General features: G+C 36.4%; 4 protein-coding genes across 5 annotated transcripts in view; 1 reads left to right on the top strand and 3 right to left on the bottom strand.

Moving 5' to 3' along the window:
• Positions 1–705: 705 nt before the first annotated feature.
• LOC141437413 (uncharacterized) lies at positions 706–7,185 on the bottom strand. Its single transcript, XM_074100762.1, has 2 exons — positions 6,370–7,185; positions 706–5,529 (listed from the first exon to the last, which is right to left on the bottom strand). The coding sequence occupies exons 1-2, from the start codon at positions 6,536–6,538 to the stop codon at positions 3,707–3,709; spliced, it is 1,992 nt and encodes a 663-aa protein (XP_073956863.1). The 5' UTR covers positions 6,539–7,185; the 3' UTR covers positions 706–3,706.
• Positions 7,186–8,251: 1,066 nt separating this feature from the next.
• Positions 8,252–11,661, bottom strand: LOC141436715 (uncharacterized). The gene is made up of 2 exons (XM_074099739.1): positions 11,251–11,661; positions 8,252–10,991 (listed from the first exon to the last, which is right to left on the bottom strand). The coding sequence occupies exons 1-2, from the start codon at positions 11,417–11,419 to the stop codon at positions 9,514–9,516; spliced, it is 1,647 nt and encodes a 548-aa protein (XP_073955840.1). The 5' UTR covers positions 11,420–11,661; the 3' UTR covers positions 8,252–9,513.
• A 2,520-nt stretch (positions 11,662–14,181) lies between these two features.
• LOC141437372 (unconventional myosin IC-like) overlaps positions 14,182–23,459 on the top strand; it is a 131,421-nt gene continuing 122,143 nt past the window's right edge. The window contains exons 1-2 of one of the 2 annotated variants that reach the window (XM_074100676.1): positions 14,182–14,218; positions 14,364–14,509. In XM_074100676.1, coding sequence (XP_073956777.1) covers positions 14,397–14,509 — 113 coding nt within the window. In that variant the 5' untranslated portion in view covers positions 14,182–14,218; positions 14,364–14,396. Of the gene's footprint in view, positions 14,219–14,275; positions 14,295–14,363; positions 14,510–23,459 lie in introns of those variants that run through there. The other variant, XM_074100677.1, reaches the window with a different exon arrangement.
• Positions 18,012–23,026, bottom strand: LOC141436738 (uncharacterized). Its single transcript, XM_074099764.1, has 5 exons — positions 22,234–23,026; positions 20,869–20,968; positions 20,454–20,558; positions 19,237–19,392; positions 18,012–18,195 (listed from the first exon to the last, which is right to left on the bottom strand). Exons 1-5 carry the CDS (start codon positions 23,001–23,003, stop codon positions 18,142–18,144), a joined length of 1,185 nt encoding a protein of 394 aa, XP_073955865.1. The 5' UTR covers positions 23,004–23,026; the 3' UTR covers positions 18,012–18,141.

The following is a 23,459-nucleotide window of genomic DNA, read 5'->3' as shown; positions in this document are numbered from 1 at the left end:
AGAGGGCTTTTATTTCTGATGTGAAAAGGCTCGTAGGTGAAAAGGTAAGGAGAGCAACAATCTCTGTATTGCAAGCATTACAATAGATAGGTAGAATAACGCTACAGTAGCAAGTTTAGTAACCCTTGCTTTAGGTATTTATAACGATTAACCGATTATGGTAGGTTCGGGGGGGGGCAATTTTGCCAACTTTATGTAGGTAATATTAATATTGGTAATAGCTAATGGTACTAAGGGCTAAAAGGCCTTATTGTCTAATGGACGTCTGTCTCTCTGTTTACGATTGTTTTCATCACTTCTTTCTTTCTCATAGTCAAAATATCACAAACGGGACTTGTCACGCTAAAACACACAAGTAATATTTACCTCGACGTTTCAACCACATTACAGTGGCCGTGGTCACGAGTAGACTGAACTTTAGGGTGCGAGTCCTTCGAACTACCCGCACTTGAACATAAAAGTACAGGCACTCGTATCTCGAGCTACCCGCTGGGAGAGGACAGGTTGAACGGGTGACACTCTTTCTTTCGCGGCCCAGATAATACTGACATGGAAATACAGACCCTGTTTTTCGTGTACACGCGTACACGCTCATAGAAGCTCATGTCAGTTTCTATGGGCATCGGTAAAACAGGGTCGGTATTTCCATGTCGGTATTATCCGGGCCAGGAAAGAGTGTCACTTGTTTAAATTAGATTCATTGACTAAATTTCACAAAATTTCACAAAATAATTTATTACAAGTTTAAGTTTATTACAAGTTACATTTCACAATATTGAAAAACGGATCAAATTATTAATTTGTTCAACAATTATTTAGACAATACAATACATTCAGAAAGATGGGTCTTGAGTCTTGATATCGAGTGTTCAAAACAATATTTGCTTTCGGTAACATCACAAAACACTAACCCCCTTATTCATAAACGACAGTCAAACCTATTTTAGTTAAAATGCCGCTAAAATTCGTTTGTCCTTATCTGTCACTTCGACATATGTATTTGTTAGAAAGGGACAAAGCATTTGTTAGTTAACATAGGCTTGTTAAGTTTTATGAATAAGGGGGTAATAATGCATAGACAAAAACTCCAGTCCAGCACACTATTGTTTTTTTTCTTCTTTTAATATAATCGGCCATTTTTGCTTCTCATTGATTAATTAATTACCTTCGACATGAGAATGAAGTGTAAACAAAATATTACCCTAGCTACGGGCATGTTCTTCTCCACTTACATCAAAAGCACTTTACAAATCGTGCATAGGACGCACAACCGTTTTGTCACAAAACAGATAGTTCAGAAATCAATCCCCATGTAAGTGCGCTCGAGTAACGCACACATAGACACTGCTCACGGACAAGATATCTCGGACCGGTTGGGACCAGTGCGAGCGCGTGTGCCATCCGCTTGAGACACGCGTCTGTGAACATTTTTGTGCAATAATGGAGCAACAAAAAAAAAGTTATTATAACTGTTCTGTGACAAATTTATAATATAACAATGACATTAAAATATTTTAGTTATTAATTTATATTTCCATTCTTCCCGTTTAATTCTCAACCAAACAACTAGATACGAGTGTCACTACCACGATAGTTTTTAGGGTTCCGGAGCCAAAATGGCAAAAACGGAACCCTTATAGTTTCGCCATGTCTGTCTGTCTGTCCCTCCGCGGCTTTGCTCAGGGACTATCAATGCTAGAAAACTGTAATTTTGCACGGATACATAAGTAAACTATGCCGACAAAATAGTACAATTAAAAAGAAAAAATTTTTTTAGGCTACCCCCATAGATGTAGTGAAGGTGATTTTTTTTTCTCATCCAACCCTATAGTGTGGGGTATCGTTGGATAGGTCTTAGGGGTTTGCTAAGACAATTTTTCGATTCAGTGATTTGTTTGCTAAATATTCAACTTGAAAGTGCAAAATTTTCATTAAAATCGAGCCCCCCCCCCCCCTCTAAAATCTAAACCGGTGGGAGGAAAAATTTGAAAAAATTCAGGATGGTAGCAAGTATATCAAACTTTCAAGGAAAACTATAACGGCTAAGTTTGCTTGAGAATTATTAGTAGTTTATGAGTAAATAGTAGCCTAAGGTATAAAATATACCTAAACTTGGATGATTCCGTAAGAAATACAAAATCCTTAGAAAAATATTCCTATTATTATTATATCCTTAGAATATATATTTTTTCGTAATGGCTATGGAAGCCTATTTTGGGCGTGTCCGATATGCTCTTGCCCGGTTCTTGGTGTATGAGCTACAGTTGACAACCTTAGAGCGACCGCCGAGCGTAGGTATGAAAAGTGAAGTGAGTCCGGGTCCATATTGACTCATAAAATTCTTATTCCTATTTTTTATTTTACTACCGATTTTTGTTCATAATAATCACTCTTCATAATTTTTTTCCTCATAGGTACTTTTCTTGTTCATACATTTTTATTACTAACATCTCATAACAGACAGTGTTCATATGTTTTTTACCTACTCATAATGTCATTACTAAGAACACATCTCAACTCAAAATATTGTTTTTCAGAAATTTTTCCTTCATAACAGTGCCCTTAGTGTAAGTTTTTAGTTACAAAATACGTCGCGTTCGCGTTAAAATCTCAATTTCTATGGAAACACGAACATCGCAAACGTTCCGCTAGAGACGCTGTTCGTGTTTCCATATGAATTGTGATTTTAACGCGAACGCGATCGAGACGTATTTTGTAACCGAAAACTTACACTAAGGGCACAGACGAATATCATAATTTTCTTTTTTAATAATCGTATTTAACAAGAAAAAATTTGAACTCATAATATTGTTTTTCATTACGGTAACTACCTATTGAAAATAAGATTTACTTATATCGTTAATTCATCATCATCATCATCATCATCATCATCATGTCAGCCGAAAGAGGTCCACTGCAGCAGGGCTACTATGAAACTCGAAACTCAAAGTTCGTGTCGTGATTTAATACGAGAGCGAGAGGGACCGCACGACACGAACTTCGAGTTTCGAGTTTCGCAGTAGCCCTGCTGGACATAGGCCTCCACCAAGGCTCTCCACTCAGACCGGTCTTGTGCTTTTCGGATCCACCGCTATCGTTAATTTTTTATATTATATTAGTATTAGTTGAAAAATATGTTTGGTCTCGCGTAAAAATATGTAGGGTCAGAGTTCTACCTAACGGAGTCCTTCCTTAAATACATCATTTTGCACCATCGAAAATTGTACAAGTCCCTGCGCGTCAATAACACTTATAAAATATACGCACCTTTAAAATTAAACTGAAATAATTCGAAATTTTCTCATTTAAAAATTCAACCAGATTGTGCTTTATTTCAAGTTTATTTTGTTTGTTTCAGTTTAATTTTAAAGGTGCGTTGCGTATGAAAACAAATCAAATCAAATCTTTTTTTTTGCTAAATATTAGTATTAAGTAACAAATAAAATATTAGTATTAAAAAATAAATATTAGTACTAACAAAGTTATGAATATTGGCGTTATGAATTAGAATGCTTAGGAGTTTCGATCGTTAGTATTAAAAAAATATATATGAAGAGTGATTGTTATGATGTAAAATGGTATGAGAAACATTTTCGGACTTCCTATAATAGGACTTAAAAAGTTATGTGAAAAAATGTGCACCCAAGTGAACAGGCGATTGACTTCTGAACTATCTGTGTTTTGTGGTCAAAATTTATTCGCAGAACTATGTCATTCTAAATGTACCATTTTCAATCTCGTGCAATATTTTATGTTGTTTTAAATGACAGGCTTGCGAAAATACTTTACTGCATATTTCACAAGAAAAAGGTTTTTCTCCAGTATGTACCCGCATATGGCGAACTAACATGTTTTTTTGTTTAAACTGTTTTGTACATATTTCGCATGAATGACTTGTTATTTTCTTAACTTTTGTGTGGGTGCGCAAATGTCGAGCTAAAGTATTTTTCAGTGCAAACTGCTTCTTACACACCTCACAAGTGTGTTGTTTCTCCCCTGTGTGAACAAATTTATGTTCCTTTAAATGAGCTGACTGTTTAAACTGTTTCTTGCATATTTCACACGAGAATGGCCTTTCTCCCGTGTGAATCCGCATATGTCGAGTTAGTGCATCTTTCTGTGAAAATGCAGTACTACATATTTGGCAGAGATATGGTTTCTCTCCTGTGTGGACCTTCTTGTGGTCCCTGAAAGTGCGATAATGTAAAAAATCTCTATTGCAAATTTCACATGAAAACGGTTTCTGTCCAGTGTGTAAACGCATATGCTGGTTGACATGGCTCTTTCGCGCAAACTGTTTGTTACATATTTGACAAGAATGTGGTTTCTCTCCTGTGTGAATGAGTTTATGTTCTTTTAAGTGAATTGACTGTGTAAACTGTTTCTTGCATATTTCACAAGAGAATGGTTTTTCTCCCGTGTGAATTCGCATATGACGAGTTAATGCCTCTTTCTGTAAAAAAGAAGAGTTACATACTTGGCATTCATGTGGTTTCTTTAGGTGGACAAGCTTAAGATCGTTTAAACTATTGTTTTGTAAGGAATCTTTATTGCAAGTTTCACTTGAAAACTGTGGTTGTCCAGTATGTGACCGCATAATATGCTTGTCAACATAGCGTTGCCTAGTATATTGTCTGTTACATATGTTACATGAGTATGATTTTTGACCTGTGTGGACGCGTTTGTGTACACCCAAATGAGCCAACTGTGAATATTGTTTACCGCAAATTTCACAAGAATAAGGTTTTTCTCCAGTGTGAACGCGCAAATGATTTGCCAATTGATCTTTTCGTACAAATCGTTTATGACATATTTGACAAGGATGTGGTTTGATTCCACTATGAACTTGTTTATGATGTGATAATAAAAGAGCTTTAGTTCGGCACTGTTTGTTGCAAACTTGACAAGGCGGAGGTTTAGGTTCACTATGCAATTTTATGTGGTAAATCAGATTACACTTATGTGTGAACTGTTTTTTACAGATGTCACAGGAGTACTGTTTCTCGCCTGTATGTATGAGTGAATGTTGTTTTAATACAGTGTTGCGTTGAAACTTTTTACCACAAACCTTACATACAAAGGGCTTTACTTCTGAATGGATAAGTACATGCCGCTTTAAAGTATGCTTTCTTTTGAACTGTTTATTGCAAATGTGGCAACAAAAAACTTCTTCAACATGAGTCACAGCATGCTTCTCAAGCCCCTCTTTTGTTGTATACTGCTTGTTACATACAACACAAAGATAAGGTTTATCTCCATTATGCAATTTCAAATGATTTATTAAGATTGTTTTATCCAGAAACTCTGTTTTGCAAAAGTCGCATGATAAAGTATTTTTTTTGTCAGGTTCAGTCTTAATTACTTTTGTATTGAGATCAGATTCTTCTTCAATTATTATACATAAATGATCTAGGAGACTTGATTCCTGCTCGAATATTCTGTAACAGGTTTTGCAGAAGACAGGTTTGGTATCACTAGACTGTGTCGGCTCCTGCTTAACATCTACTGGCACTTCTTGTTTCAAAGGTACTGTAATGAAATGAAATTTAACTTTAAAATAAGTATCACAGAAAAGAACAAATACTCAGTGCATTTTCTACCAATGCTTATTGTATTTTTCACCTATGATGAGTTCTGTGACACTTGAAAATTATCCGAATTACTCATACTACGTACGCAAAATATTTTTTAAAAGTAATTTATATTTTGAAGCAAAATAATCAAAAAAATGTAAAACTTGACTTTTTTAAAATATAAAGCATTATCAGTGTCCTTTAAAGAGACTCCATCGAATACGATAGAAAAATATTTATTTTCTTAAATGATGCAATGTGTGAAATAGAACTGAGTAGTGACATGACACCACATTATCAGCATTATTCCATAACAGGGAACACTAAGATATTTTAAATTTTTAAACAAAACTTGCAAGATTTTGTAAACCAACTACCAGTGTCGACAGTTTTAATACTGATGCTATCCGTAACCATATTTTATGGGTACGAGAGGCGTGTGACCCACATTATAAAAATTAACTCAATCTTTAAAAAAGTTCGAGCTGTAACCAGACTTTACACGTTCCACACAAATTAAGCCGTGGGGGGAAAACTGGAAAAATATTATTTTTTTAAATATAATACTCCGAAAATAGGCACTAATAACTCTTAGAAAAATCGATAGTTCACTCGATAAATGGTACATCTCTAAAACAGCCAAACTCGAAACGTCACAGAACTCATCATAGGTGAAAAATATTATAGACATACAAAATTTATTTAAATTAATAATAACCAATCAATTTTATTTTCAGAATGAAAATAAAGCGCAGAATTACTTCCTGCATTAGAAGGAGTTACAAGACAAGTTTACCTTTAATAGAATAAGTGACATCTTGTGGTTGCAGCACTTCTGGCCCTACGGTTAATTCTTCCTTGATATCGTGATCGGCGTACAACTCGGTTTGCAAGGTCCCATCGCTTACGCTGCAAGGGACCTCCCACACCGGCTCCTCCTTTATATGCACACTATCGAGCGACATTTCCCGCAGCAATGTTGGGTAAGCTACATTTTATGGGTTTATGACTGGGTGTGTCGGTTTTCACCGCTTATTACAACGATACAACTTTGCAAATAATGTATCCGGATTTTCAATAACGTAAATGTTTTTTTTAAATTCAAAGATTTTTGTTATAATTGGGATCCTACGACAAATAATTGCAAACTTGTTGCAAACTGCACTGCATCGATCGACTTGACGTTGACGTTCACAAAAAAAATGACAGAAAATCAATCAATAATGACATTTTGTGATAGTTCAAGTCAAAGAGTTCAGTTCAAGTTCAAAGTAAAATCCATAGAGTATTATTGTATATCTGTTTTATTATACTGCCCAAGAAGCACTTATGAATGAAAATAGAAAAATGTAGAACTTAGTAGTTTTGGAAATATCTTTGCCGAGAAAAAATTCACAAGAAACTCAAAGACTTCTCAAAGACTACGGTAACAAAGACGAAAAGTGGATGACTTGTCTTTTGAATCAAAATTTTTGCTTTTATGTTCTCTTTTCTCTGAGAAAGGTAAAGGAAATGTGCTTATACAGCTTTGTCGCAGAGTTTGTTTGGTGTCGCGTCGTCTACACATGGTTCAATCGTCACGCAAGCAGCAAAATATTTGCGTGTATTGGTAAGATAATTAGTCGTATTTTTTTAACTGTTAGAAAATCTACAGACAGACTGTTTCCGACGAAGGAATGTGGTGTCACGTATTTTAAACCTTACAATAATAAGCTGCTTACGCCATCTAGTGAGGAGTGGCAACTTGTTTTTTTCGTCTGGAAACTTTTTTTTTTAATAATAGGGCTCTGTCCACTGGAGGACAATTTTACCAGTGTTTAATAGTAGGTTTTACCGTTGTACGGTAAAAAAATGGTTAGGGCTCAAAATGTCCCACTCGCAAAATGTCCCTCGGTCCCTTTTGCAAAAGGTTCCTTTTATTAATGTCCCATTCTCAAAACGACCTCTCTGCAAAATGTCCCGTCCGTCACATAAATTATAAAAAATACGTCCTGTTCGCAAAACGTCCCTTTCCCAAAATGCCCCGTTCGCAAAACGTCCCTTCCGAAAAATGTCCTTCCTTTCAATCCATGAGACCGAATTTCTTTATTTAAACAAGAATTTTGCAGGCGGGACATTTTGCAGACGGGGCGGGCTTTTTCAGAAGGGCAATTTTGAGAAAACAATGGGACGTTTTGAGAAAGGGACATAATGGGAATGGGGTATTTTGCATAAGGGACGTAATTTTGGTGATGGGACATTTTGCGAGTGGGACATTATGAGCCCTAACCAAAACAATCCAGAAAACGAAAAATACTCTCCTACCTCTATGCGAAAAATATACGAGGTAATGGTGGATTTGACAAATAATATAATAATAACTGATGGATGCCAACTTTGGCTTCAAAAACCTTTTCAAAAACACTGTGTAGTTGAAACACCTCAGTAGATGGCATAAGCAGTTTAGACTTGATGAAACATTTTATAAATAGTTTTTGTTTTGTAACGTTTTATTATAATAATTCAACAGCTGGTAAATGTTTTAAGTGTACCGCATCAAAGGTGTGACTCCAGTTGGAGTCAAAAATTCAGATGAAAACTTTACAGGGGTGTTCGCTCAATCAAACCCAAATGACCTCTTGAAATATTCTGGAATTCCAGAAGTCGAAACTGTAGTGATGATGAATGATAGTCCATAAAAATGGTATTAAACAATTTAATTATATAAACAAAAAAAACTTACAAGCAATAAGTTTTTGCCAAAAAAAAGCTAATGACATTTACTATTTTTTTGCTGATAATACTTGATTATTGTGTGCCATAGATCAAGTTATTTACCAATACGGCATGTTAAATTTTAACAGAAAATTAATCTACCACCATAACTATTGATTATCTTATTCAAAAGGAGTAATTTAATAAAGGTAGCCAACAGAACAGCGTCATGGCGACCCTATCGCAGTCAGACCTTTTAGACGTGGTTTTCTCTTCAGAATTTTATTTATTAATTTCTTATACACACTATCACTATGTATATTTGCGGTTAAGTAATCTCTTAACATAATAATTTAGATTATGTGTACAATATTTAAAGGTGTATTTCATAATAAATTACACACACTAACACGTTTTCAAGGGAATGAAAAAAGATTAATGACTAATATATATAATCTGAAATTAAGAATGATTACATTTACACAGATAAACTAACCGCGGCAGTGTCTTGTGGCGCGGCACCGAACAAAATGGCGGTCACCGCAATGGCGCGCCAGTTTGACCAATGACTGCTCAAGATTTACCTGCGCAAACGTACCGCCTTATATTGGATAAAATGGTTAGGCGCCTTCCAAAAATATATCGCTGTTACTTATTTTTATGATTAGGCTGCGGTTACACCAGAGATGTGCGAAGAATATCTTTTTCATGAACCAATAGAAACGCATCATTTTCCTATCCTCGCACAGCGCAGCTTGGAAACAGCTCAGCAGAGCGAAGATAGGGAAATTAAACATTTCTATTGGTTCAACACATTGGTTCCTCGAAACACATTGCCGCACATCTCTAGTGGAAACACCTAAAACTGTACATAAACCTGGAAAACAAGTAAACTTAGATATTTATCACTATACAATTTTTTCCCGTAAGATCCACTTACAGGCGGTGCATTGAGTAGGCAGCAGGGTAGGCTGCCTATCCTGCGGGGCTACTCCGAAATTTGAAAATCGAAGTTCGTGTCGTTCCGTCCCTGTGACACTTATACTATTTAATACGAGAGTGAGAGGGACGGTACGATACAAACTTCGATTTTCGAATTTCGGAGTAGGCCCTTTGCTGTCGGGGGTGGCGGCACGTTGCTACGGCGTTAACTAGCATTGCCTACCCTGTAATTGAACTAATGCAAGCTTACTTATGTCTTATGTCCACAGCTTGTGTTATAGTGTCATCTCATGTGTAAGCAACATTACACTGTAGGTTGGATAAAAGGTTTTTTCTTGTGAATCTGTGCATGTCTTCTCACACAGCTTGCTTCTGAAAACTTTTTCTTACAAATTTTACAAGAGTAAGGTTTCTCTCCTGTATGAGTCCTTACATGGCGAACTAGACTCCTCTTCATAGCAAACCGTTTCTCACAAAATTCACATTGATGAGGTGTATCCTTTGTGTGGCTTTCTTTATGTTTGTCCAAAGCAGATGAATCTGAAAATGATTTGTGGCAAATATCGCACGCAAACCCTCTTGCGTGCGTCTGCATGTGGCGTATGAGGGAACTTTTGTGTGTGAACTTTTTTTCACAGACCGGGCATGGCTTCTCTTCCATGTGGACTGGCTCGTGCCGCCGTAAGTCAGAGGCAAACGTGAACTGTTTATCGCAGATGTCACAAGTAAACCTTTTCGCCTTATGGAGCCTCCGTACATGACGAGCTAAGTTTATTTTCTTATCGAACTGTTTGCTGCAGATTGCACACGAGTGCAATTGGGGCAATTTTTTCACTGGGTGTATAACTTTATGTAGTTTTAATTGGCACCAATGTGCGAATGGTGTATTGCAAATTTCACATACAATATGATTCTTTCCTTTTTTTCTTGATTGACTTCGCAAATGCCTCCTTATTTGACCCTTTCGTGGGAATGATTGGTTACAGTAATAACAAGTGAATGGTTTCAGTTTGTTGTGGCAACTCTGATGGTCTACTAAATTAGACTTGTGTCTAAACAGTTTAAAGCAAATTTGACATGAATAATTCTTTTCACCGGTATGGAGTCGCATATGTAATTTTAACGTATTTTTGTGTCTAAACACTTTTTTACAAGTTTCACAAGAGAATGGTTTTTCGCCTGTATGAATAAATTTATGTACATCCAAGTTAGATTTATTCCGAAACGATTTATTGCATAATTCACATGTAAACGGTTTATCTACAGTATGGACAAACATATGTTTAGCTAGATATGCCTTGGTTGTGAACTTCCTGTCACAGATTTCACAGGAATACGATTTCTCAGCTGTGTGGAAGAATATGTGCCGTTTCAAAGCACTCTTGCGCCGAAACTGCTTGCTACACAACTCGCAACAGAATGCTTCCCCTACCTTATGAACAGTGACATGCAGCTTAAGTTCATCATTTGTCATAAACCTTTTACTGCATATATCACAAGGATAAGGTTCAAGTTTCTCTGCTGTGTGCATTTTGACATGAGCTGCCAAGAGATTTTCATCTTCGAACTGTAATTCGCAGAGATCACATGACAGCTTCACAATTTCTATTTGAAGTGAATTATTATCCAGATCAATTTCTTCTTTAATCTTTGTACATGTGTGACTCGCACGACTTGATTCATCTTCAAATATATTATGACAAGTTGTGCAGACAACTGGTTTGTTTTCTATAGGCTCTACTGGCTCCTGCTTTACATCAAGGACTTCTTGTTTCACTGACACTGAAATTAGAAAAGAGTTGGGAGTTAGGGTTACTATTTTAGCACATCGGCACATTTTTGCTGACATGGTAAAAGATTAATGATGGTCACGAAGATTGAGGAGGTTGAAATTGAAATCCTAAGCTAATTTTAATCAGTAGGTATTAATGATTTTAATTGATCAGTGATTGATCTATCAAATCAGTAATGGTTGAAATAAAAGGTAAGAATATTAAAAAAAGGCTGCTGTACGGGTTAATTTCGTACGTGACTAAGTTACCTTCGATTAAATAGGTCACGTTTTGTGGTTGATGGACTTCAGGCCCAATAGCCAACTCCTGTTTGAACTCGTGCTTGGGATATAAGTCTTCTTGAGAAGCCTCAGCGCTCTCACCACACTCTTCTTCCCATTCCGGCTCTTCCTTCACGTAAACATTTTCCAGCGACATTCTGTCCGTACACGTAACAGATTTAAGTACAATATTATAGCCTGATGTGGGAATAGGTCGACAATGAAATGAATGTACGTGCGCTCAGCAGGAGAGAATTGCACTGGAATATTTGTAACTACCCTCTAATCAATAATCTGTCGCTCTAGTCTTATCTTTACGTGGAAATGGCAAACAAAATCAGGCAAACGAAACAAGATTTGTTTGCGCTTTGCGTCGACTGCAGAACTGCAGAAGCAGACTGACGTTTGTTTGACGTTTGTAGTGTTGCCTGCCTTATCACAATAATATCAGCCTGCCACATTGTAATTGTAGCAACGAAATAGTTATAGTAACTTATCTTATAAAATACATATTATTATATACTAATGTTTATTTTAATGGTTCCATATATGGAAATTGATAAACGGAAGTCTATTAATGTTGATGTTAATTCTACAAATACAATAGCGTAGAATTAACTAAACGCTACTGGCGCTTTTGGCCAGGGGCTCAGATCAAAAAGTAAAGACTTACTGCGAACAACTAAGTGAGGCCGGTCAAACTACAAAATACTTGATACATACAAGCGAAAATACAAAATTATTATATGAGCAACGTAAAGGCTTAACGAGTAACAACATTGTCTTTCAGTGCAACGTGGTGTTGTGGTAATATCGCGTAATGATTGTGGAGGAAAGCGTTTACGTTTCTCGTCCTCGTTACTTTTGTTTTTTGTAAGTTGTAACTAGTTTGTACGTATTAGGAAATTGTAGAGGTAATATTGCAAAGTAGCGGATAAGTCCTCTTTGTACATCTTTCGTCAACAAGGTAAAATTATTTATAATGGTAGTTACCTATTATTTAAGTAGTACTGTACCCACTTGACACTGTACGTTAAAATAAATGAAAAAATGAAATGAAAAATTTATTCACAATGTAGTAGCACACCAAAGTTACAAAAATAGTTAAAAGTTACAAATATGAAATGAAATATATAAAATAATATATAATTTTATATGTGTGAGTGAAAAGGTCCCGCCTCAGCATAAATGCGGACTCCGGGTTGGAGTCACCGTTGGTCTTCCGGCGGGGCCATAATAATAAATAGGAAATTAAATTAACGAATATATTCATTTCACGTGGACTCCAGATAACGGCTGGTTATAATTCGAGGCGACTCTTTACGAGAGCCGCAGACATAGCTCGCATTGCCAAAATGCTCGTGAAGTCCCCCCCCCCTGGTGTTGCAGATGTTTATGGGCGGTGGTGATCTCTTACCATCAGGAGACCCACTTGCTCGTTTGCCTAAGTCTTTGCTAGGCGCATAAAAAAAAACCGAGATTACGAACGTCTCCTTGCCGATACTAATAATGTAATCACGGAAAGATAAATCGGCAGTTTGGCGTACTCCGATATCCCGCACGTCCGTCACTCGCTGCATTGGTTTTCCACTAACCTCGTACTGCGCGAGCGGCTGCACGAAATAATATAGTCAGCGGCACAAAATTTGACCCACTCTACATACAAAATTATCTATTTCTGCATACATTTGAGGGCCAGATTTTTGACCGCTCAGTATAGTTCATTTTCGTTGAACTACAGCTCTGTCGATGTCCTGCAACTTGTGACAATCTGATATTTCCTCGATCACTCGGACCAGCTTTAAGTCGCCGGCAAATTAAAGGCACGTAGTGTACGTAGAGGAATCTAAATCGCCGCACGCCTTTTGCCTATCTATTTCATCGTATATTTTGACTCTAGCAAACGATTAAATGTCCTCCACTGTAACTAGTGGTTTGAAAACTGTAAGGCGGTGTTGCACAGACTTGGGTAATTACAAAACCATAAGAATTAACAATTAACTTTTTAACCTTGGACCGTGCGACCCTAATCCTACAGTAATTGGGTCATGGGTGTGATAAATGAGAAATAAAGTGTGTGATGTTTTTATATTAGTTAATATTCCATGGCACAAAAAGTGCTCAACGAATTTGACTAGAATTTTCCTTACAAATAGTTTTTATACCCTGGATTAAAACAGCATTGTATTCTTCTGTTTTTTGCCCTTAATTTTGCATTCATTTCAAGCGGTAACTAATTGTCGTAAAAATGATCACGACACGGTAGTCAGCGTAAAGAAAAACTTTGTCGTGAAGTGAAGAAAATAATTTTATTGTATGTCAAATTTTATGTTTCCCACTCGTTTCACACTAATGTTGTGTGTTGCATTAACATACTATTTATCACTTGAATAAACAAAAACTTGACGCATAAAGGCCAGCGTTAACAATCGTCTTTTGTAAACTGTTATGCAATTTCTTTCTTAGTGATTATTTTAATTTACAGGAGCAGGATTATTGAAAAGTGCTATAGGTAAAGATTTTTTTAAGGACATCCATATGCCTATTCAAACATATCATGAATTATTAATCAGCAGGCAGCATCATGTTATGTGTGATTGTTTAAATTAAAAAACGGTGGCAGTCAAATAGGATGTAGGTATTTTTGGAAATGGATCATCTTCTAAATGGAAAAAAGTTAACTTTGATGATATTACGTGTAACATAGCCGTTTCTATGTTGTAATGACGTTCCTTGTCCCGTTTCTTGACAGTTTACTTTGATCTTACTAAAGTTTCAATAACATGTAATTTTAATAGAATATCCTTGAAGTGTGCTTAGCGCAGCAATCAGTCATCGAGAGGGAATTCAAATTATTGGCGCAAATCAAGCAATTAACGATAACAATGATAAAATAAAGGATTATTCGATTATACCAGATAAGGTGTGTCGCTCGTCCACTTGGCTGCAGCTCCTAGTAAGGCATCGCCACGTAGCCAAAAAAAAATAAAAAAAGTGTTAAATTAAAAATTCGAACAGCAAAATTTTCGCGCGTTGGATTAGAAAAATATTCTGCTTTGCTTTAAGCAGAATATTTTTTTAATTTAGCGAATTGTGTTTAGATTGTGTTTAGACCAGTGATTTTGGAAGTCAAAATGACGCAGCAGGACTCAGTGATTGTGACGGAAAGTTCTGAACAATCTGTTCACGTGGTTGACAATGCTGGCCCATCTCCAGTGACCCCTGGGCTCCTTGTGCCTGGCAAAGGGTAAGTCTGATTTACCATATTTAATTTAAAACTAATTAAAAAACCGGCCAAGAGCGTGTCGGACACGCCCGAAAATAGGGTTCCGTAGCCATTACGAAAAACTGGAGTAAGTAATATTTTTTCTAAGGATTTCGTATTTTTTATACCTTAGGCTGCTATTTACTCTTAAACTACTAATAATTCTCAAGAAAACTTAACCGTTATAGTTTTCCTTGTAAGTTTAATATACTATCCTGATTTTTTTCAAAATTTTCCACCCACAGGTTTAGATTTTAGAGGGGGGGGGGACGCTCGATTTTAATAAAAAAATGTACTTTCAACTTGAATATTTGCAAACGCATCACTGAATCGAAAAATCGTTTTAGCAACCGCCTAATGGTTTTAAAAGACCTATCCAACGATACTCCACACTACAAGATTGGATGAGAAAAAAAATCACCCGCACTTTACGTCTATTGGAGGTAACTACTCTAAAAAAAATTTTTTATTGTACCATTTTGTCGGCATAGTTTACATAATATATATTCGTGCAAAATTACAGCTTTCTAGCATCGATAGTCCCTGAGCAAAGCCGCGGACGGACAGACAGACAGACAGACAGATAGTCAACTCAACTATAAGGGTTCCGTTTTTGCCATTTTGGTTACGGAACCCTAATAATTGGGTTCTCTGCCATTTCGCACAATAAAATTATATTTTCCCAAATGTTTCATTTCTTTAATGTTTTATTTCCCAAGTCATATTAATGAACCTACTCTGCTCTATAAATCTATAAGAAAATACACTGTTTTTTTTTTGTTTTCGGAGAAATTTGTTAGTTGGGAAATTAAACATTTGCCAAATGAAACATTTGACAAACAATAATTATGCGAAAAGACAGGATACCTCGCTCACCTGGTAGATGACCACTTAGCTTGATTTAAAAACGATTAGATTACTTATAATTGTTTAAGTTACAGACACTAATAGATATTTTTTCTAATGGTTTGCAAGAGGAACGCATCATTCCACTCTTTTGGTTTTTTAAATGAAAATTTTGCGTATTTTTCGATGATCCATAGGATAAAAATTTGTTAAGTTCAAATTGTGATTTCATTACTGGAATTCAGCTCCTGTAAATAAGTTAAAACATGAAAATATCAATTAATCGCATCAGGATACAGATATGTCAGGGATTAGATACGAGATAAATTATTGTTGATAAGCACGAACCACATTTTACGGTATTCAGGTGAAAGTACAGATACTGTCAATCATAATGTTTAGTAAACGCGAAATAGTGGCAAAAACAAGAAAGAAAGAAAGGTTTATTTTGGCTCCATAAGTACCACCTAAAACTAAGACTAGAACTAGCACTAAAACTATGTTACAAGCTGATTCACTGATCCGAAAACATAGTATTGGATACAGTACTGTACAGTTATCGTGTTAGGACTGCTTCAAAATATAATAGTGATAGGTACAGTCAGCAGCAAAAGTGGATGAACGGTCAAAGAGATTTAAAACTTAGATGCTTACGACTCTATTGCCTATGAGAGCAGGCGGGGGGCAGTGTTTTTAGATCTTCCTTCCCGTGACGCATTCCTTATATCGACATACCTAATGTGATCATGATGTAAGAGGAAATAAATTTCAATATTTTACCTTAAAAATAATAATTATTATTATCAATAATAATATTATAATGTCTTAAACTTTCGTGATTTTCACTCATAGTCAAAATACCACGTACAGGACATATCACGCTAACACACACGAGTAATATTTACCTCGACGTTTCGGCAACATTACAGTGGCCGTGGTCACGAGTAGACGAGACGAGAGAGTAGTAATAATAATATTACTAATTTTTACCTCTTTTTTTCCCCTGAACGCGATCTTACTACACGTACATGACAGCTGTCTGTGCGACACACATATTATAATGCAAAAAGGTCTTCCTTCGCTTAATCGATAGTTAAACGCACAGCGCTATAAGTAACCATTACAAACAGCAATAGGTATTTTAACATGTTTCGAACTCTATGATTTTATTCTCAAAGATAAAAGCAAAATAAGCACACAAGACAAGCAAGCAAGGGGTCAGGGTCAAAAATGAACCTCCGTAAAGAAACTCCTGGAACAATCAATTATTTAAGAATAAATAGTTATAATTTTTGTTCTTGATCGTACATTAGGTATACTTACTGTATATAACTAGAAATGTTAATGTCGCTCTTGACACGTCGATTTTCTTCGTTTTCCTGAAGATTCAAATGAGAAAGAAAAAGAAAACCGACCTTTTGTTTCGGGTTTTGAAGGACATAGCAAACCTACCTGTCGTCAACAAAATAACAATATACTTACATAACAATAAAGCAATAATATACAATCAAATTTAACTTTTTAAAGGAAAGAACTAAATAAAATACAGCTACATTTATATAAATTTATTATCCCTCGAAACCTTGAAACATTGCTCCAAATCATCCAGTTATCGGTGTGATTATCTGCCGACATTACATTTTATTGTAATAATTAGCTTTGACTTACGTAAATTGTTATCTATCGAGTGTTCTACCTACTTAGAAATGTAATCGATTGGTGTTCGTATAATGACAAATGAATAGCTGTCGGTAAATATTTTATTAGACTCCAATGTAATGAAATTCAACAAAAAATCGGTGCGTTTGAAGTGCATTTATTGCTAGGTGCTATTGAATCATCTGCTTCCCAACCTGTCGTAGAACGCCCCCCACTTAGACTACGTTTCCACCAGATAATTATATGCGAGGATGTGTTGCGAGGGATGTGTTTGTCGGATCATAAACCAATAGAAACGCTTTATCATAGACATCCTCGCTCCACCGAGCTTTTTCCACTAGAGCTGTGCTGAGCGAGGATGGGTAAATGAAGCGTTTCCATGTATTATTAGTACTTAATATATATTTTAAAGACTTTTAAGGTCGCGGGTGAGCAAAGAAATTCTTTTAGTTCATTGATATGGACCTCCGCAAAGTAACGCCTGATTCAATACATTGATAAGTATATACCGCCTGATTCTGATTTGATTTAGAGTCGATAACTTAGCACTCTTATAGTTTTAAACTTTTATCTACTATTATTACAAAGTTTAAAAACCTAAAGTGCTGAGTTATCGACTCTAAATCGAATCAGGCAATTTTGGAGCCAGAGGGCAAAGTTGAAGCAGTTTACGGTATTTGGTAAGTATGTATTATTTTTACAGAAATTTGTCATTTAAGGTTTGTCTTCTTGGCTGTTCTTTCCATAGTCGAGCTTCGAGTCTTTTAGAATTGATGCAGCATACTGTTTATTTACCAACATACTATACGAACTCATGATAACTACTAATACAGGATGTCTATGTCTTCAAATTATTCCACTTATTTATGAATAGACAATAATCATTATCATTCACTAATTCAATTAATTCGTGCCAGCTCTTGTGAGTCGACCTATTATAGTAACAGTATTAAATAATGAAACAAAGCAAATTTTTTCAAGGAATGTTTAATAGGAACCAATCAAAGATAGTGGCAATTTAATTAATAAGATAGTGCATTTCAGTTAATTCCCATTCAGTAGGTAGGTAAGTGCCAATATAGTGCTAACTGATACTCAAATTAAACTAGTCAGTTCCAAGCGGCATTGATCAAGTTGAAGAGAGCGTACGACTGATGACAGAGCTGAAAAAAAAACCATAGGTATCAAATTAGTTCATCATAATCATCTTCATCACAGCTGAGCACATAGGCCTCTCAGAACAAGAGGGCTTGGGCTTAGTTCCCACGCGGGCCCAGTGCGGACTGGGAACTTCAGATATACCATTGAATTACGCTCACGATCTACTGCTCGAGAAGCCATAGGTCAAACCATTTGGCCACCACGTCTTCCATGTCCATCTGTATGATAATTGCGATATGGCACCACTCACTACTATTGGCGTAGCGTAGACAAGTAATTAAGATTTCGGAAGTTTAGTTGGGAGCCCTAGTGGGGCGGTTGGTAGGACACTTTTTCCGTATAGCCACGACTTGAACCCGTCTGGCGAACCCTAACAGCCTTATTCATAAAAAATCCTTAATTGAGGTTTGATCGGTCTGTTACTTAGCAGACTGATTAAGCTTGTTAGACGTTTGTCAAGAAGTATGATTCATAAACGCTTGCTAGCAGTCTGCTAGTTGTTGAGCTGCTGATAGACGGCGTTATGTTGGACATCTTGACACATCAAAGACAAAAAATGGCCTCATCGATAATTTAAAAAAAATTGACAGAAGTGACAGAAAATTGAATTTTTTGAATTTGAATTTGACACCTCTGGTGAAACGAAAATAATATTTTTTTAAATATTCCGTGTCACAAAAATGGTTTTATTAAGAAGTACAATATAACACAATGAAAATAAAGTACCCTTCATTCAATTAAATGTATTTAGATAAAAACGCAAACGTATATTTGATTTTATTTTACCGATGAAACTATATAATGTGGTCCTTATTTTCTTTTTACTGGGTACCACAAAATATAAACAGAAATGAACCGATTTTGATAAAACATATCTAAGAACCATCGCTAGAAAACCTGCTTTAACATAAAAAATATAAAACGCATTCAAATCGGTCCACCCGTTTAAGACAGACAGACACACATAGCGGTCAAACTTATAACACCCCTCTTTTTGCGTCGGGGGTTAAAAACATCAAACAAAGGTTCAGGAATAAACTCGCCTCGGAAAATGCGTCCAAGTTGACGGTCCGGAAAAGTGTCCGGATGGCTACATCGCGCTCTAGGCGCGAGAGCGTGATCAATAGAGTCCGGCGCATGCCGCTGTCCGGGTGACACTCCCAGCCACTCGTATACACTGAGAGCCGGACACTATCCCCCTACAACAAACAAATCGAATGCAACATTTTACATTTCATTTTAAACTTTTACATCAACTTTGGTCAAATTTTTCTTGAGCTAATTTCGTTTGACCCTTCGAATGTTCAATATAACACGCTGTATAACACATTGTTATTTAGAATTAATGTTTGTAATTTGAATTTTACAGTGCATTGTTTTTCTAACTGTAATGCTGTAATTTTTTATTGATAAATAAATTAATAAATATCATGGGACACTTGACACCAATTGTCCTAGTCCCAAACTAAGCAAAGCTTGTAATACGGATTCTAGGCAACGGATAAACATACTTATATAGATAAATACATACGTAAATACATATTAAACATCCAAGACCCGAGATTAAACATTCGTATTATTATTATTCATACAAATATCTGCCCCGACCGGGAATCGAACCCGAGACCTCAAGCTTTGTAGTTAGGTTTTCAAACCACTTGGCCATTCGGTCGTCAATATTATAGTCTTTAGCCGTATTGTCTAGCGCGCTCACTCGCGATCGCATGCACCATCTCTTTCTTCCCCCATCCAATACTGCTGGGCTACAACGAAACTCGAAACTCGAAGTTCGTATCGTACCGTCCCTCTCGCTCTCGTATTAAATAGTATAAGTGTCAGAGGGACCGCACGACACGAACTTCGAGTTTCGAGTTTCGTAGTAGCCCAGCTGTTACCGCATCCGATACTGAAAATAACATTGTGATCCCAGGTCAGTCAATATGTAGAACCTCGGGTCGTGATTTCAAACTCAAGATGACTAATGTTTCAAATGCGAAAGTAACTCGGTCTGTCCAACTGTCTGGTTGTTACCATTTCACTCTTAAACAGCAACAACAGCCGATTTAGATGACATTTGTTATATTGGTATGCAAATATTATAAGACTCGGAGATAGGAAGGACATAGAATAGTTTTATCCCTAAAAATTGCATATTTTCCACGGGATAGCAATTATGTATTGAGTATTATAACCACTCGTCGACTAGACAGGAAGATGATTAAAAGCTAGTAATTTATATACTTAGGTTAAATTAATTTACCTTTTCCATAAGCAAGTCGCTGTAGTAACACGAGGCGAAGCAGAGAACGGAGCCAGCCACGATAAATGTCATGTATTCAAAACTACCATGACCTTCTTTAAACGACTGCAAGAGAAATTTACTAAAACAAAATTAAGAGGCTACGCCGTAGACAGACAAAACAATAAACTAACAGACGGTTTTCTTTTACCATATTGGCTAAGGAATTCTAAAAGCGACTTCTTAATTATTTTTATTGAAATCATGGCGTTAGAGTTTAGACCAATAAGTTTGATCGTTCCGCTGCCGTGATTCCGCCCTTGCCGTCACACTAAAGCGACTTGTACACTCATTAAAACCAAATTAAAATAACTCGCTAACTGCCATATCAATTAGGAACAGTGCTAAGATAAATGAATGTTTTCGTAACCCTCACCTCAATAATTTCGTAGAATGCAATTGGGAAAACAATGGTCGTAGCTTTCATGTACACCTCGTATATTACTCTGAAAGTCTCCTTTAGAAGATGTACGAACCTAAAAAAGTATTTCACGACAGTTACAACGACGAACCGCTTTACAAAAACAATATATAACGACTACTTAAGTATCATTGGTCATCAATCAATCAATGGCCAAAAATAAATAAGAAATATGAGTAAAATAGTACAAAATGACAGCTCTCACTTATTTCGTCAACTAGGCGAAAATCTAACAATAAGCTGTAAGTAGACTCATAGATTCGCGCTGTCATCGTTCATCCACCATTACCTCTCATATTTCGTTTTCTAGAATTTTTTTACCGTACAACGGCAAAACCTACTAGACACTGGCAAAATTGTCCTCCAATGGACAGAGCCATATTTTTCTAAAAAATCTAATCTAAGCTGTAAGTAGTTTTAAAGCAATCGATACATAGATATTTACCTACTATTTTTCTATACTGATATCACTGATATGATCTCAAAACTCAGTCCCATGTAAGTAGAGCAATATAATTTTTTATAAAAATTAAATACTTGTGTCATAAAATCCACTCTTACTCGAAGACATTATTTAGGTAAATGAACTAAAAGAATTTCCTTGCTCACCCGCGACCTTACGATAGCTAAGCTTATGCAAAATATGCGTGTTCATGCAGTTCCTCCACCTCCACACTGTAAGAACACACACAAATCACACAAACCCATCTATCACCACCACCACACTACACTGACGCGTTTCGAACTCAACCAGAGCTCATCTTCAGAGTGACACAACCGTACACCATGCTACCAGTAATGTTATTAATGAGCAGGTAAATTTAGTTTCATCTCCCTTGCTACGGCTTGGATCTAATTTCAGCAATGGTAGTTAATAAAACATGCCTTGACAGTAAATAAATAAAAATCAAGGTAGTTTTGAAGGACGGTTAAATTTTTTTATTAATAATTTGTGGGTAGGTTTGTTTTATTTCATAAAACGTATGTGGGTACTTGGGGAGTTACAGTGACAAGTTAAAACGGTGGTTGTAGTTCGTTAGTCTAACAACTGGTAGCATGGTGTACGGTTGTGTCACTCTGATGATGAGCTCTGGTTGAGTTCGAAACGCGTCAGTGTAGTGTGGTGGTGGTGATAGATGGGTTTGTGTGATTTGTGTGTGTTCTTACAGTGTGGAGGTGGAGGAACTGCATGAACACGCATATTTTGCATAAGCTTAGCTATCGTAAGGTCGCGGGTGAGCAAGGAAATTCTTTTAGTTCATTGATATGGACCTCCGCAAAGTAACGCGTGATTCAATAAATTATTATTTAGGTACTTACTCTAGAATTTCCTGCAACGGCATCACAATATGCTTCAGACGCTCCCGTATCTCCTTGGGCTCATAACGGCCTCCATTAAACAAATTGCTAATCCTGAACTTTACTATCTCCAACTGGCCGCACGCGTGCAACATAAATATCAACCCTAGAGGCGTAAACCCTACATACATCAGCAACGTGTATAATCCGTAATATGTATGTGCAAACAATAAAAAAAAGTACATAGAAACATTATTTTTGCGCGTCTCTATAGCTTCTGGATAAGTCATATCGTACATGAAGACGAGTTTGAATTCTCCGATCCAGTAATAATAAATGAACCGGATTACAGTAATCATAGGGAACGATGAAAAGGTAATGCATGATGTCAAGGCCCAAACTCTTGTTACCCAATTAGCTGCCTTAGCGTATTGAACTACGATAGCTTGCTCTTCTTCGGGCAATAGTTTGGCAGCTTCATAGTCACGTTTGACTCTTTTGATAGCGGTAATGATATCGTGCTTCTTAATGAAAAGCACAGTGTAATTGAAAGTCACAACAAAGAAGAGGACAGCGAAGATTCCGTTAGTGCAAGCGGCGGAGAAATTATTGTTCTTTAAATCGTGACATATGGTGCTGTTGAGAAGCAAGCAGAATATAAAGAAGAAAAAGCCGTGCATGGGTATCATAGTAAGAAACCATATCTTGTCGTTGGGTATCGTGGGATAGGAGCGATTTATTTTCAATGCCCAAATGGATATTTTAAATAGTTCATCGTAGTTTAAATCCATTTTAAGACTTGCTTGGTTGCTGGTTGTTGAAGTTGTGGCAGTAACTAAGTTAAAGTTGCTTTTTCCCTGTGTATGTGTTATTAATGTTACGTTTGCCTTAATTATTTAATTGCAAGCCTTTATTTTATAATGCGCAGTAGTAACATGGATTTGCTAAGTAAAATTTGAACCAATTGCTTGCTACGTGCTCATTGGCCGATGGCTAATAAATAAACCAACACGCGAAGAAGGGTACTTAACAATGTGACCTTCTGATATGTTTGACGACCGGATGGCTAAGTGGTTAGAGAACCCGACTACGAAGTTTGAGGCCCCGGGTTCGATCCCCGGCTGGGGCAGATATTTGTATGAGTAATACGAATATTTGTTCTAGGGTCATGGATGTTTGATATGTATGTATTTATCTATTTAAGTATGTTTATCCGTTGCCTAGTACAAGCTTTGCTTAATTTGGGA

The sequence above is a fragment of the Choristoneura fumiferana genome, chromosome 17, assembly GCF_025370935.1.
Source record: "Choristoneura fumiferana chromosome 17, NRCan_CFum_1, whole genome shotgun sequence".
In the NCBI taxonomy this organism is placed as follows: Eukaryota; Metazoa; Arthropoda; class Insecta; order Lepidoptera; family Tortricidae; genus Choristoneura; species Choristoneura fumiferana.
The sequence above is the reverse complement of the archived record's forward strand: the minus strand, read 5'-3'. Positions and strand labels throughout refer to the sequence as shown.